The following is a 16,867-nucleotide window of genomic DNA, read 5'->3' on the forward strand; positions in this document are numbered from 1 at the left end:
GATCAGAATTCCAAAAGTGGCCTAACCAATGTCCTGTATAGCTGCAACATAACCTGCCAACTGCTATACTCAATGCTCTCACCAATAAAGGAAAGCGTACGAAATGCCTTTTAAAATCATAATGGGTTTTGATTGACTAAATGAGGTGAAATTGTTGCCATTGATGAGGGATTTTCTAACCAGATGGATACAGATTTAAGACAATTGGCAAAAGATCCAGAAGGATCAAAAGGTTTTTTTTAATGTAGCAGTTTATTGAGATCTGGAAAGTACTGCTTGAAAGGACAGTGGAAGCAAATTCATAAGGAACTTTCAAAAGGGGATTTGGATAAATACTCATGGAGAGAAAATTCACAGCGTTTGTGGGGAAATTAGGACTGATTAGAGAGCCCTTTTAAAGAGTTGGTACAAACATGACTGGCCAAACAGCTTCCTGCTGTGCTGTAAAATTCTGTGAAATAGTGAGAGGCAATAGTTCAGGGAGCAAGAGACGGAAGGTCAGGACTGGAAACTAAGTTACTGGTGGTGGTGTGAAATTGGAAGGGAGACATGTAGCAAGCGAGGTTAATAGAATGGGGACAAAAGGTCTGGAGGATGCAGAAGAACATGTTTTGCTGGGAGATTGAAGGCATTGAGCCCAACACATAGAAGCCAAGAGGTGACAAGGATGAACCTCTATGGGCTTTGATTTGGTCTACCACATCAAGAAGGAGTTTCATTCACTGCAGTGTAAAATGTTTGCTATTTTGTTGCCTGAAAGACTGAATGCAGTTCTACATGTCCAAGTGGATTTTGCAGTATGTCTCACTCTCTGTATTAGAAAATGTTATTGCGACTTAGCACCCTTAAATAAAGCAGCACTGTCACCTCTCCACACCATCCCTGAAGCAGCTGACGCTCGCTCTGCGTAAGTACTTCACGAACCCAATTCCTTATTGGAACGTTGAGGGGGCCGAGCTTCATTTCCTGATGTGGCGACACCTTCTGTTTTATATCACGCTTTCACCAGGCAAAGGGCTCAGGCGCTGCGGAATCTTCCACTAGACATCACTCGGGTAGGATGATCGGCTGCTCGAGCAGGGCAGTTCGAGGTAGGTGAGATTCCGAGTGAAAGCATGGTTGTTATGAAGGCAGTGTAGAAGCTAGGGTGGAGTGAGCAACAAGGATAGCCAAAGGCTGACGGACAAGACTGTTGAGCTAAGAAAGAAAGTCCTGAATTTACATAGTGCTCTTCACAACCTTGGGATATCTCTTTCAGAGCATTACAGCCAATTGAATACATTTAAAAAATATTGTTGCTTTCATTATGTAAGCGAATTTGTTAACCATCAGATAGTCTGTTTTAGTAATGTCAATTGAGGGATAAAAACTGGCCAGGAAACCGGGATCTGCTCGTCTCGTCTCCAAACTGAGATCTCTTGTGGCCACTTGACAGGGTGCATGGGGCCTCAGATGAACATCTCATCTGAATGTTGGCAAGGCAATGCTCTCCCTTGGCACTGCACTGGCAATGCCAGCTAGGATTTTCTTTGTCCCCCCAACCCCTCTCACTCAGAGGTGAGAATGCCTCATCCAGCCATGGTTGGGGATTGCGCAGAGTTTGGAGGAACTTGCAAGCCTGGACAAAGACCTTTTGAAGTGGGCTTAGCAGGTTGGATGGAGAGCTTGGCGATAGTGGGGCTAATAAATTTCCACAAGTTCCTGAGCAACCATTCAGGACATCTGCTTTACAGTGGGGTTTAAACGTTTGTAGAATTAGCGGTAGAAAGGAAAGATGTGTAGAGAGTTAGCAGCTGCATCGGTGCACGAGCAATAGAAATAGGGAATTTATTTAGGAAGACGGTGGCTCAGTGGTTAGCACTGATGCCTCATAGCACCAGGGACCCAGGTTCAATTCCGGCCTCGGGCAACTGTCTGTACGGAGTTTGCACATTCTCCCCTTGTTTGCATGAGTTCCCTCCGGGTGCTCCGGTTTCCTCCCACAGTCCAAAGATGTGCACGTTAAGTGAATTGGCCATGCTAAATTGTCCATGGTGTTATGTGCATTCCTCAGAGGAAAATGGGTCTGGGTGGGTTACTCTTCGATGTGGACTTATTGGGCCAAAGGGCCTGTTTCCACAATGTAGGGAATCTAATCTAATCTAAAAACGAACATGAATTTATAATATATCTTCAGGCCATCTCATAAGACTGTCTAGCCAAGGAACTCGTGAACATTTCTTTAAAGCATCATGAGTTTTTTTAGCTGACATGGCAGCCACTTGTGACAAGGATATTTTCTCCTTGTGGAAGCGACTAGGTAAAGGGGACACAGATTAAAGTAAGAGGTCTTATATTTCACATGGAGATGAGGTGGTATTTTTCTTCTGAAAGGATCGTGAGTCTGTGGAACTCTTCCCCAAGTGTGGGGGAGGCAAAGTCATAGAATATTTCTAAGGCAGAGAAGGTAGATACTTGGCTAACAAGGGAGTTGATGGTTATTTGCTGGTGAAATGTGGGGTTGAGATCACAATCAGATCAGCCATGATCTAATTCAATGGTGGTTCAGGCTCAAGGGGCCCAGTGGTTTCTTCTGCTCCTAATTTGTATGTATATAGGAAGCTTCCATGCAAGTAATTGCTTCTACACATGAAAAGTTTAAGAATGAGAGTGCACAGATTTAAAGCATTTGATGAAAGAAGCAAAAGTGATGTGGGGGAAAAAAAGGTTTTCTCACAGGAATGACTGAGGACTGTGTTGCTTGAGACTGTGGTAGAAGTAGATCCAATCACTACTTTCAAGAGTGAATTGGACTATTAACTGAAAAGGAGAATGCACAGGGTTATGAGGAGGTGGGAAAATGTCATTAAATGAACTTGTTTGAAGAGCTGGTACAGACATGATGGGTTGAATGGCTTCTCTGTACTGTAACAATTCTGTGTTGCTGTGAAGCTCTGGGCTGGAGTTGTATTTGAACCTGCAGTCACTGGGGAGGTTAACAACTGCTCTCTCTGGTGTGCCTGCTCTTCAATTTCTTTCTCCTGTGCCAGAGCAGACACAGAAGCAAAGAGTTCACTATCGATCAATTTATAAATGACTCGCGCTCTAATGGCTATTGATTCAATGTGTGGAACTAAGATGCTCAGACCAAACACTTCATTTAGCTCATGCCACGAGTCATAGAGTCATAGAGATGTACAGCATGGAAACAGACCCTTTGGTGCAACCAGTCCATGCCGACCAGATATCCCAACCTAATCTCGTTCCACCTGCCAGCACTAGGGAATGACAGTTGGCTTGAGTTCACTGGAAATCAGCCAAGTTCTCTGCTGTTGCTTGCTGATGAGGGACCCTGATTTGAAAGTGTCTGCGTGTGGACATGAGATATGGTGGGGATTGGGCTCGGTTGTTATGTCGCAACTGTGGATTAACCAGTAACTGCCCATATACAAAGTCCACCAGCCCACATGAGCAAGTGAGCTTGGCAGACCAGTTAGACCTTATCCTGCTGCCAGCCTCCTTAAGCACGTCTCATGACTTTAGTCAAATCCTGTTCAACCTTACATTGAGCCAAAGCAATGCTTTTCTAAAGCTGGAAATTGCTGGAGAAACTCAGCAGGTCTGTCAGCATCTGTGGAGAGAGAATAGAGTTAATGTCTTGAATCCAGTGACCTTTCTTCAGAGTTCCTTGAGAAATGTTGTTTTTGTTTCGGATCTTCAACATCCGCAGTTCTTTGTTTTGCTTTTCGAAAGCTGTTGCCATGTCAGAAAAAGTGGCAGCAATCTGTGGACAGTATGTTCCTGTATGCAGCACTGTAATCAAGAGCAGCTTATTTATTACAGTAATGGTAATTAAGGGATGAATATTGATTGGGATGCCAAAAGAAAATCTCCTAGTTGCCTACTGGTTCAAGATGGGATGTTTTTTAACATCCTTTTCAGAGACCAGACGGAGCTTCATTTTCATAGAATCCCTTTAATGAGGAAACAGGCCATCTGGTCCATCAAGTCCACAGTGACCCTCCAAAGAGCAGCATTCCTGTCCAGACCCACCCCATCCCCACAGCCAATCCATTTAACCTGCACATCTTTGGACTGTGGAAGGAAACTGGAGGACCTGGAGGAAACAGCTGCAAATTCCACATAGACAATAACCCGCGGGTGGAATCAAACCCAGGTCCCTGGCGCTGTCAGGCAGCAGTGCTAACCACGGAGTACTGAGTTTAAAGTTACTTCCAAAATACTGCACTTCTAATAGCACAGCACTCCCTCAGTAGTGCTACTAGAGGCAAGGCCTGGGACACTGCAGTACATCGAGGCAAATAGCTCGATCCTGGAGCACTAGGGGGCACGATGTTCTAGCTGTGTGGGTTCCTGGGCAAAGAGCGGCATGCGATTTCTTTCCTTGCCCCTGACAGGGAGTGTCAGCCTCAATGCAAAAGTATGGAGTGAAATTTGAAACTGGAACCTCTGGGTCCAGAAGGAATGGTTACAATGAAGCTAGGACTGAGCGGCAATTAGATTGGAAAATTTGCATTCTTCCTGTATAACCTTGAAGGACCTGAAGGCTGAAGTTTCAGATCTCCTTGTTGTACCTTCAAGTGAAATCTTTCTTTCAATTCTTTTGTGCAATTTGGTCATCACTGGCTAGGTCAATATTTATTGTCCATCCCCAGTTGCCCCTATCACAGCCATTCTGAGGTGCATTTGAAACACTGCTGTTCCTCTGGTATAGATAACCCACAGTGCTGTTAGAAATTTTGACCCAATGACAGCAAAGAAATAGTGTAGTATTTCCAAATCCAGGTGGTGTGTGGCATGGACGGGAGCTTTCAGATGGTGGTGTCCTCATGTGTCTGCTGCCCTTGTTCTTAGAGATTAGATTAGATTCCCTACAATGTGGAAACAGGCCCTTCAGCCCAACCAGTCCACACTGACCCTCAGAAGAGTAACCCACCCAGACCTATTTCTTTCTGACTAATGCACCTCGCACTATGGGCAATTCACCATGGCCAACTCACCTGACCTGCACATCTTTGTGACTGTGGGAGAAAACTGGAGCACCCGGAGGAAACCCATGCAGACATGGGGAAGAATATGCAAACTCCACACAGACAGTCGCCCAAGGCTGGAATCGAACCTGGGACCCTGGTGCTGTGAGGCAGCAATGCTAACGACTGAGCCAACGTACCACCCATTTAATGGCTTAACAGTCCCCTTTCTGCACTATATTTTATGGTGGTTAGCTCAGTTGGCTGGTTGGCTGGTTTGAGACACATAGTGATGCCAACAGCCTGGGTTCAATTCCTGTACTGGCTAAAGTGACAATGAGGATCTCGCCTTCTCGGCCTCATCCCTGATCCGAGGTGTGGTGACCCTCAGGTTACATTCATCATCAGTCAGCTCTCTCTCCACCGACAGAGCACCTTATGGTCCTGAGGATCTATACTGACTTTACCTTCTAGGTTGCAGAAGGTGCAGGTTGGGGAGATGCTGTCAAAGAAGTTTGGTGAGTTGCTGCAGTGAACCTTGTTGATGGTATACACTGCTGCAGATGTGCATTGGTGGGGTTGGAAGTGAATGTTGAAGATGGTGGATGTGGGACCAGCCAAGAGTCCTGGATGGCGTCAAACCTCTTGAGTATTGTTGGATCTACATCCAGGTTAAAGAAGGAGGTTTGAGGATAGCTAGCTTGGGTCTTATAGGAAAGAGAAAAGAGGTGAATTAATAAAGATTTAGGTTAGAATTCCAGAGCTCAGGGTATAGGTTATTGTAGACCTAGTCATCAATTGGGGCCACTGCTAAGTCAGTCTACAGCTCGACGTGAGGAGATGCAGAGAGTAGACACATAGACTAACTCTTTTACTGAATTCACCCTCCTTCCGCGTTTTGCTAATAATTCAGTCAACAAAGGTTTGGAATCACAAGTGAGAGCTTTTGCCAACACTTTGATCCTGTGTCCTGCTGAAACGCTAGTTTTCCTGTTTTCCAAAGTCACTGAGGTGAATAGCGCAGCCGCATCCAAGTGGAAGCGAGCTATGCATCAGGAGAAAAGAATTAGAGGATTTCTACTTTTGTACTAATTCATGGAAATGTGCACAATATTCACAGTTCTGGCCAAAAATCAGAAGCACCAACACTGCAATTCCCTCAAAGCTATTGCTTCCCAAAACCATTTTAAAGTCAGCAAAGCCCACCCAGCAATCATCCTCTTATGTGAAATTTAGAAATCACCTTGTGTTTGAAGTAGCAGTTACAAGAGAGAAAAAAATAGGTGCTTCGAAGCCAAGAAAATGTATTGTGATGATGTCATTAAATGTAAGAGCAGAAATGGCTGAGGTATGGATATCAATACAATCTTGGCAAAGGTTTCAAAAGCATAGTCTGACCAAGACATCCTAGATACAATATTAGCCCTGCCTGCCCAATGAGAATGGTGTCGTCATGCATTAAAATAACACCACATAGGTATCTTCGTCACTGACTGAATTTCTGCATTTTCTACAGTGTCAAGGCTCCGAAGTTACAGACGGGCAGAGGGTCTAGTTAGCTGGATCAAAATGTAATTTGAAAATTGTCAACTGGAGGTGTACTTAGGCGATTTGGATGTGGAGTTTGACCTGCTCAATTTTTTTCCGTTCATCGAGTTTAGTCTGTCTTCTATGGCTGGATCTGCAGATGTAGCTATTGTCACTTCCTCCATCCCTTACCTTGCCACTTCCCAAACCTTTTCACACAGCGTGCCATCAAAATGGAATTCTTGATCCTTGACTGATTCAGCTAAGGCCATGAGTTAATTCAATCCACAGGGCAGACTGAATGAAAGATACAACAGAGGAAGAAATGAATCCATGTGGGTGGCTTCTCATGAAAGGGTTACTAGGTAACCTGAGATGAAATACAGTGTGTCATGAAATGCTGAGGGACTACGGAAAACTGAGAGTTAGGCAACATTTGCAAGGTCACTGTGAACCTAACACAGTAGAGAAAGCTGGCAAATGACCATAAAGAGATATGCTTCAGAGTCTCATCCTTTTTATAGAGGACTGCGTGGTGTGCAATTATAGACAGAATCTTTTACTCCTGTTAGGGAGTTTATCTTATGAGTAAAAGTTGGACATATTGGGCTGGTATTCACTGGAATTGACAAGAATGAGAGGTGATCTCATTGAGACGTAGAAGATCCTGAGGGGACTTAATTGGCTTCTGGGACATAGATGAAACTTTATTGCTGGAACAGCACAGCAGGTCAGGCAGCATCCAGGGAACAGGAGATTCGACGTTTCGGGCACAGGCCCTGTTCCAGCAATAAAGTTTCAACTTTGATCTCCAGCATCTGCAGACCTCACTTTCTCCTTCTGGGACATAGAGTCATAGAGAAGTACAGCACGGAAACAGACCCTTTTGTCCAACTCGTCCATGCCGATTAGATATCCCAACCCAATTTAGTCCCACCTGCCAATGCCCAGCCCATATCCCTCCAAAGCCTTCCTATTCATATACCCATCCAGATGCCTCTTAAATGTTGCAATTGTACCAGCCTCCACCACTTCCTCTGGCAGCCCATTCCACCCATGCACCACCCTCTGCATGAAAAAGTTGTCCCTTAGGTCTCTTTTATATCTTTCCCCTCTCACCCTAAACCTCTGCCCTCTAGTTCCCGACTCCCCCACCTCAGGGAAAAGACTTTGTCTATTTACCCTATTCATGCCCCTCATGATTTTATAAACCTCTATAAGGTCACCCCTCAGCCTCTGACGCTCCAGGGAAAACAGCCCCAGCCTATTCAACCTCTCCTTATAGCTCAAATCCTCCAAATTTGGCAACATTCTTGTAAATCTTTTTTGAACCTTTTCAAGTTTCACAACATCCTTCTGATAGGAAGGAGACCAGAACTGCATGCAGTATTCCAACAGTGGCCTAATCAATGTCCTGTACAGCTGCAACATGACCTCCCAATCCTGTACTCAGTACTGTGACCTATAAAGGAAAGCATACCAAATACCTTCTTCACTATCCTATCTACCTGCGACTCTATTTTCAAGGAGCAATGAACCTGCACTTCAAGGTCTCTTTGTTCAGCAACACTCCTTAGGAACTTATCATCAAGTGTATAAGTACTGCTAAGATTTGCTTTCCCAAAATGCACCACCTCACATTTATCTAAATTAAACTCCATCTGCCACTCCTTAGTCCATTGGCTCATCTGACCAAAATCCCATTGTAATCTGAGGTAACCTTCTTCGCTGTCCATTACACTTCCAACTTTGATGTCATCTGCAAACTTACTAACTGTACCTCTTACTAGAACTGGGTGACTGAAAACATTTAAGACAAACATAGAAAATTTCTTTCTCTCAAAAGATCGTCAGTCTGTGCAATTCTCTTCCCAAATGTAATAGAAACCACATCTTTGAATATTTTAAGAGAAGACTTTGAGCTATAGGAAGAGGCTGTATAGGCTGGGCCTATTTTCTCTGGAGTGTTGGAGGCTGAGAGGTGACATTGTAGATAACTATAAAATCATGAGGGGCATGGATAGGGTGAAAATTCCCCACAGTAGGGGAGTCCAAAACTAGACGACATAGGTTTAAAATGAGAGGAGAAAGATATAAAAGGGACCTGAGGGGCAACTTTTTCATGTAGAGGTTGGTTGTGTATGGAACGAGCTGCCAAAGGAAGTGGTGTAGGTAGGTATAATTACAACATTTAAAAGACGTCTGGATGGGTACATGAATAGGAAGGGTTTGGAGGGATATGGCCCAAGTGCTGGCAAATGGGACTAGATTAATTTAGGAAATCTGGTTTGTATGGATGAGTTGGACTGAAGGATCTGTTTCGTGCTGTACATCCCCATGAGTCCGTCGTTCGTCAAGAATAAAGCCGGATCAGTTGGGGGTGAGGGGGTGGGCAAACTGAAGTTGCGGCCACAGTTAGAGCAGGAATAACAAAGCAGGTTTGAAGGGCTTAATTTATATGTATAAATTTATATGTTAAATTCATGGAAGTCAACAGAGAGACGATAGACCCAGTATAGATTTCTGGAGGTAAAGGTTTTGTATTCTAACCCCCAGGCTTCCCACAATCCTAGTTCTACTGATTGAAATATTCCGCAATCTTTGGTGATAATCATAAATTCAGCAATCCTGGTCCATGTTTGATTGCCAGCTAGTAGTAGCTAGAAGAACGTTTAATTATTGAAAGCATCATAGAATCATAGAGTCCAGAAGAGGATCTTCGGTTCCTCAAGTAGGTGCCACCAAAAATATACTACTACCTACACCAGTTCCACTTTCCAAGGCCCGTAGCCTTGAATGTTCTGACACTTTAAGTGACTCATCCAAGTATCTTTTGAAGGTTGTGAGGTTTCTCATCTCTACCCTCCCAGAGCCCTCACTACCCCCTCCGTGAAAAGGCTTTTCCTCAAATCCCCTTCTGTCTTTTCCTTTAGAATTAGTCCCCCTCATATCAACCCTTCAGCTAAGAGAACAGCTGCTTTCCATTCACCCTGTCCATGCTCCTCATAATCTTATACACCTCTGGCAGTTACCCTTTTAACCTTCTCTGCCCCGAAGAAAACAACCCGAGCTTATTCAGCCTCTCTTTGTAGCTGAAATGCTCATTCCAGGCCAAACTTGGTTTATCTCCTTTGCACTCTCTCCAGTGCGATCACAATTCTTCCTGTGGTCCAGCTGTGGCCTTACCAAAGTTCTGTACAGCTCCAACATGACCTTCTCTCTCTTAAAATCTATGCCACAATTGATAAAGCTAAGCATTTTCTATGCCTTCTTAATTACCCTATTAACCTGTCCTGCCACCATCAGGGAACTGCAGACCCAAGATTCCTCTGTTCCTCTGAGCTTCCCAGTGTCCTGCCATTCAGTGAGTATTACCTTGTCTTGTTTCTTTTTCCAAAAAGCATCACTTCACACTTTTCAGGCCACTGATCTGGCCATCTGACAAACCTGTGTATATCTTCCTATAATAGAAACATAGAAAATAGGTGCATGAGTAGGCCATTCAGCCCTTAGAGTCTGAATTCAACATGATCATGGCTGATCAGGTAATTTCAGTATCCCATTCCTGCTCTATCTCCATATCCTTGATCCCTTTATCTGCAAGGGCCACATCCAGCTCCCTCTTGGATATATCGAATTAACTAGCCCGAACAGCTTTCTGTGGGAGAGAATTCCACAAGTTCACATAGAGTCATAGGGAGGTACAGCATGGAAACAGATCCTCGGTCCAACTTGTCCATGCTGACCAGATATCCCAACCCAATCTAGTCCCACCTGCCAGCACCCATCCCATATTCACCCCAAACCCTTCCTATTCATATAATCTTTCTGAGTGAAGAAGTTCTTCCTCATCTCAGTCCTGAATGGCTTACCTTCTATTCTTAGACAGTGACCCCTAGTTTTGGACTTCACCAACATTGGGAACATTCTTCTGGCATTTAGCCTGTCCAGTCCCATCAGGATTTTATATGTTTCTATGAGATCCCCCCCCATTCTTTGAATTTCCAGTCAGTACAAGCCCAGTCAACCTGGTCTTTCCTCATAATACTGAACTTGCCAGCAATGCCCATATCCTCCAGATGGCCTTCAACTAGGGTTCCAGGATAAGATGACTCCTTTCCTGATTTTTACATATCTTCTGGTAACAAAGCATTGGGTGTCATTTTGAGATCTCCCCTCAAGGCATACAATGAGACACCAGCAATCCTACCCCCTATACTCATTCAGAGGTTTTTATACACTTAGATCCAGGTTTGTCATAAATTTGTATCGCATGTTAACTGCTGGTTCTTTTTTCTTATTTTTTTTTTCTCCTCCAATCCAAGGACTTTTTGCACTCCTGGTGATGTTACTCGGTTATATAAAGCCAGCAAAGTCGACTCCACTCCACCCCATCTGTGACATCAGAGTGCTGGACAAGTACATTAGAGAGGCAAAGGATGCTGCAGATTCAACGGTATGCCATTCTGTGCATGTGTGTGGCCTGTTTATAGTGTAATGCAGTGACTTCCAACTGGGCTTCAGTCTGATACCTGATGCGAATGTTAATCCAGAGCTCCAGTGGTGGGTTAGAAAGTCAATGCTGCAGGCAGTTTTCACTGCATTGCATAGAATCTGCTAAAGTCGAATAATTTCCTATATAACTTGTGCTCTGATTTACTTTTTTTAAAATTTGGGACATTTGAGGACGAATCCAAGGTCAAGATACCAAATTGGTTGAAGGGGCAAGAGTAACTTCTAGGATAAATCAAGAATTCAGGTGGTACAATGGCTCAGTGGTTAGCACTGCTGCCTCACAATGCCAGGGACCTGGGTTTAATTCCACCCTTGAGCGACACTGTGTGGAGTTTGCACATTCTCCCTATGTCTGCATGGGTTTCCTCTGGGTGCTCTAGTTTCTTCCCACAGTCCAAAGATGGGCAGGCTAGATGGATTGGCCATGGGAAATGCAAGGTTACAGTGATAAGGTAGGAAGGTGGGTCTGGGTGGGATGTTCCTCAGAGAGTTGGTGTGGACTGGATGAGCCAAATGGCCTGCATCTACACTGTAGGGATTCTATGATTCTATGAATTATTGGCATGTTGACAAAATTTGTGGTCTGTTACCCAATTCATTGAGAATCTAGGAAAACCTTACAAGGCAATCATTAAACCAGTTTAGGAAATAATAAGGTGGTTGACCAAATGGGTTTGGCCCAAGAGATAAGTTTTAAAGAAGTAGGGAGAGGCGGAGTTATTTAGGCCTGAGGCCTATATGTCAAAACTGGAGGGGTGCTGAAGAGGCTAGAATTGGACAAGTACAGAGATCTTGGAGGGTTGTGGAGCTAGAGGAGATTGAGAAGAACCAATACAAATCCAAGGGTCAAGTGATTACAGCACAAAATAAGGTCATTCTATAATTCCTTTTATGAATGTTAAGTGTGGGTTGAATAGTGTTCTATACACTGTGCAGGGAAATGGCAATTTACCTCGTACACTACTTCCCAGACTTTGTGACCCTATTTTATAGCGTCCGGTTTCATACAACAACAGAGTAGGTGAGGCCAAATCTCACAGTGCAGCTGTGCCCTTGCTAATGTATTTTGTTTTGTTCATTCCTGGGATGTGGGTGTCACTGAGCAAGGCCAGAACCTGTTGCCTATCCCTCTGGTGGCACGATGGCTCAGTGGTTAGCACTACTGCCTCACAGTGCAAGGGACCTGAGTTTGATTCCAGCCTTGGGCGATTGTGTGGAGTTTGTACATTCTCCCTGTGTCTGCATGCGATTTCCTCTGGATCCCTCCATAGTACAAGGATGTGCAGGTTAGGTGAATTGGCCATGATAAATTGCCCACAGTGTTCAGGGATGTGTGGATTAGGTGCATTAGTCAGTAGAGGAATGGGGGGGGAAATGGGTTGGTGTAGACTTGTTGGGCTAAATGGCATGTTTCCATTCTAGTGATTCTATGATTTCAGTGGGCATCAACTACATTGCTGTTGGTTTCAAGTGATATTTTAAGTAGACTGGGTAACAACAGCAGCTTTCCCTTCCCTGAACTGTATTAGTGAACCAGATGGGTTTTTAAAACAAATGATGATTGTTGTCATGGTCACTGCTATGGAGACTTGCTTTCAAATCCAGCTTAATTGATTGAATTTAAAATCCACGAACTGACACAGTGGGATTTGAACCAATGTCACATTAACGTGGCCATCTGGATTACTGGCTGGTGAAATTCTCACTATCTACCCTGATAGTTCGGAAAAATGATTGCCTCCAGGATAGGAAACAAGAAAAATGAGGGAAATTAACCCAAAATCTGCCCATCTCCTGTAAGTTTGAGGCTCTGTGATATAACATTAATGAGCAATATCAAAGCTCCAACTTCAAATCCGATAAGTCTAATCTGGGCCTGTAGCCAAAATGTGTTTGTAAATTTAAACCAATACTATGTGAAGTGGCGATAATCTAGGACTGCATTCTTGAATCACTCTGGAAGGTTAAGGGGTGAGATGATCAAACCTTTCAAGATATTAAGGAGAATGCATTTGCTGGATAGAGAGAAATTATTTCCACTGGTTGCAAAATCTTGGAAATCCTGGAGAATACAGCTTTCTCTATAGCTCAAGGGTTTCATGAATGATTCACCAAAGTTATGCTCGGGGATAGGAAGAACCCTCTTAGAAATTTGAGACTTCTCTGAACATGGATTGCATTACTAATTGAGATTTTGTGGGGCTGGGAGGTTGTTTCTAATATATTGCCCAACTGTATTTCTAAAATGCAACCAGCCATTTCAGATAAAGGATTAAAAAAACTGTAGATGCTGGATTCCAAGGTAGACAAGCAGAAGGCTGGAAGAACACAGCATGCCAGGCAACGTCAGGATTGAAGAAGGGTTACACCCGAAATGGTAACTTCTCCACCTCCTGATGCTGCCTGGCTTACTGTGTTCTTCTAGCTTCCTGGTTGTCTATCCCAGAGCAAGAGCCAACTAGTTGACCTATGAGGGGGCAAATTTACCAAATGATCCAATAATGTCCATACTGCTTTGTTTGTTCTTCCCAGAAATGTCTTATCAACTGCAAAGGGATTACACAATGGTTACCTCTGCTGGGTAGAAACCTGGAAGACAGGAATGGGTGGAGGCCATTCAGCCCATTGAGCCTGCTCCAGCATTCACACATATCATGGCTGATCATCAACTTCTTTACCATTTTTCCCATATTCCTTGGTGTCATAGTATTACAAAGTCTATCAACTTCAGTCTTGAATCTACTTCAGTAGACCTCCAGGGTAGACAACTCCAAACATTTATCCCTCTGAGTGAAAATAATTATCCCTATTTCAGTCCCAGGTGGCCTGACTCTTACTCTGAGACTGCCTCCTAATCTTTGACTGCACCGAGCCTGAGGAAACATCCTTCCTGCATCTACCTTGACTGTAAGAATATTGTATGTTTCTCAGAGACTATCACATATTCAAAAACGTGCACACAAGATCTACCTCTTCCCCCACCCCTCACTCTATAGTCTGATACATTTAAGCAATGAGTCATTGGTGAACATTGACCTGAAAGGTTCAAAAACTCTGATCTGCCAGGAGTCAGCTGCTTTGCAGTAGGTTTAGCTCAGTTGATCTTGGCAGAAATTCAGTCAGGGTTCCCACTCCTCATGGCCTTTTAGACTAACAGGGAAGTGCCATGTATGGCTATCAGATGATCGACATCTGGCAAGGACCTCACAAAACAAAAGTATGGTGAGGACCGAATTTGCGCAATCGAAAATAAAAACAGAAGGAGCTGGAGAAATTCAGCCAGTTTGGCAGCATCTCTGTAGAGAGGAACAGAGTTAATGTTTTGAGTCCAATATGACTCTTTTAGAGTAATAACGCTGTAGAGCACAGAAACAACTCCTTTGGTCCAACTCATCCATGCTCACCAGATATCCTAAATTAATTTAGTCGCATTTGCCATATCCCTCCAAACCCTTCCTATTCATATACCCATCCAGATGCCTTTTAAATGTAATAAATGGACCTGCCTTCACCATCTCCTCTGGCCGCTCATTCCATACATGTACCACCTTCTGCGTGAAAAAGTTGCTCTTTAGGTCCCTTTTATATCTTTTCCCTCTCATCTTATACTAATGCCCTCTAGAACAAAAAGCAAAGAAAATTTACAGCCCAGGTACAGGCCTTTTGGCCCTCCAAGCCTGAGCCGAACCAAATGTACTGTCTAAACCTGTCGGTCAATTCCTAAGCATCTGTATCCCTCTGCTCCCCACCTACTCATGCATCTTTGCAGACACATCTTAAATGAATCTCCCGTGTCTGCCTCTACCACCCCTGCTGGCAACGCGTTCCAAACACCCACCACTCTCTGTGTGAAGTACTTGCCGCGTGTATCCCCCTTAAACTTTCCACCTCTCACCTTGAATGCGTGACCTCTCGTTATTGAATCCTTCTACTCTTGGACTTTCCTACCGTGGAAAAATGACCTTGGCTAATGACGCTATCCATGCCCCTCATGATTTTATAAATCTCTATAAAGGTCACCCCTCAGCCTCCAATGCTCCAGGAAAATAGTCCCAGCCCATTCAGCCTCTCCCTGTAGCTCAAACCCTTCAACCCTGGCAACTTCTGAACTTATGACTTTAGCGGAATCTTTGTCAAGCCCAGGCGAATTTGAGGCGGGACTCTGCTTTTGACCTCACCCTCGAGATGTCCCATTCACCTCAAATGCCACCACACTTCGCAGGACTGACCGATTTTCCCTAAGAAGTTCCAGGTGTTCTATCCAGTGTACACACCGTGGGAAGTGGCCCAAAGCAGATCCCACACTCCCATCCCAGTGGCAGTCAGTTTGACGAAGATAATCATTACTGTTAGAAATGAGTAGCTAATAAGTAAAGTAGCCAGTCCATTTGTATCCCTCCAACTGGGCAGCCTGTGCCACTTCAGAATCTCACTCCCCTGGCCTCTGCTCCTCTGAGAGAAAGTGAGGACTGCAGATACTGGAGATCAGAGTTGAGAGTGTGGTGCTGGAAAAGCACAGCAGGTCAGGCAGCATCCGAGTAGCAGCAGAATCGATGCTTTGATTCCTGATGAAGAGCTTATGCCCAAAACATCGATCCTCCTGCTCCTCAGATGCTGCCTGACCTGCTGTGCTTTCCCAGTGCCACACCTTTCAACTTTGTCCTTTTGCCTATAGTGGCAGTATAAAGAATATGGGCGGAAGGAAAACAAGACAGAAGTTCACCAGTGCCAGGATGTACAAAGTTAAAAATCATACAACAGCAGGTTATAGTCCAACAGGTTTATTTGGAAGCACTAGCTTTTGGAGCGTTGCTCTTTCATCAAGTGGTTGTTGAAGGTGTTGAAGGAGCAGCGCTCCGAAAGCTAGTGCTTCCAAATAAACCTGTTGGCCTATAACCTGCTGTGGTGTGATTTTTAACTTTGCACACCCCAATCTAACATTGGCACCTCCAAATTATGATTGCCAGGATGGAATGCCATTCTTTTTGAGAACATCTTTCTAAGTGACTGTGCTGAAATGAAGATGACTCATGTTACTGTTCCATTGCTCAGACAGCTTTATCAGATTCCACTTCCACTATTGTTGTGAAAACAGTTAGTGGCACTGTCAAAATAGCTGAGTGAGAAATCTCACATCAGTATGTCAAGCATTTGCATGATAACATCCCTCACAGTCATTTGTCAGCTCTGGATTTTAATGAAACGACTGCTTTTATTTATTTATGTAAATCCCCAAAGCAGACTAATAGCTCCTCATTTGCTGTCTTTAAAGTTATTCATCTATCAAGTAATCTGTGGGAGGCACACTCCTCAGGAATGTGTCTTTTCATAAGTGCTTTAGGGGTTTGTATTCAGGCACCGGTGGTGGAGGTTTGATATACAAGGGCTCTGGATTAGTGGTGCTGGAAGAGCACAGCAGTTCAGGCAGCATCCAAGGAGCTTCGAAACCTTCATCAGGAATAAAGGCAGTGAGCCTGGAGCATGGAGAGATAAGCTAGAGGAGGGTGGGGGTTTGGCCGAACTGGTCCTCACCCTTAACAATTTCTCCCACTCCCTCCAGACCAAAGGGGTAGCCATGGACACACGTATGGGCCCCAGCTGTGTCTGTCTCTTTGTTGGCTACGTAGAACAGTTGATCTTCCGTAATTACACTGGCACCACTCCCCACCTCTTCCTCCGCTACATTGATGACTGCATTGGTGCCACCTCATGCTCCCGCAAGGAGGTTGAGCAATTCATCAACTTCACCAACACATTCCACCCTGACCTTAAATTTAACTGGACCATCTCTGACACCTCCCTCCCCCTCCTGGACCTCTCCATCTCCATCAGTGACGACAGACTTGACACTGACA

General features: G+C 44.3%; 1 protein-coding gene and 1 long non-coding RNA gene across 5 annotated transcripts in view; one reads left to right on the forward strand and one right to left on the reverse strand.

The window, feature by feature from the left end:
* The window catches only part of LOC122544344, an 87,187-nt gene that overhangs the window by 7,010 nt on the left and 63,310 nt on the right, over positions 1 to 16,867 (reverse strand). The window lies entirely within an intron of this gene.
* Positions 1 to 16,867, forward strand: part of epoa (erythropoietin a) — a 63,320-nt gene that overhangs the window by 2,450 nt on the left and 44,003 nt on the right. Inside the window, exons 1-2 of one of the 2 annotated variants that reach the window (XM_043683549.1) lie at positions 966 to 1,091; positions 10,823 to 10,953. In XM_043683549.1, coding sequence (XP_043539484.1) covers positions 1,061 to 1,091; positions 10,823 to 10,953 — 162 coding nt within the window. In that variant the 5' untranslated portion in view covers positions 966 to 1,060. Of the gene's footprint in view, positions 1 to 965; positions 1,092 to 10,822; positions 10,954 to 16,867 lie in introns of those variants that run through there. The other variant, XM_043683548.1, reaches the window with a different exon arrangement.

The sequence above is a fragment of the Chiloscyllium plagiosum genome, chromosome 48 (assembly GCF_004010195.1).
Source record: "Chiloscyllium plagiosum isolate BGI_BamShark_2017 chromosome 48, ASM401019v2, whole genome shotgun sequence".
NCBI lineage: Eukaryota > Metazoa > Chordata > Chondrichthyes > Orectolobiformes > Hemiscylliidae > Chiloscyllium > Chiloscyllium plagiosum.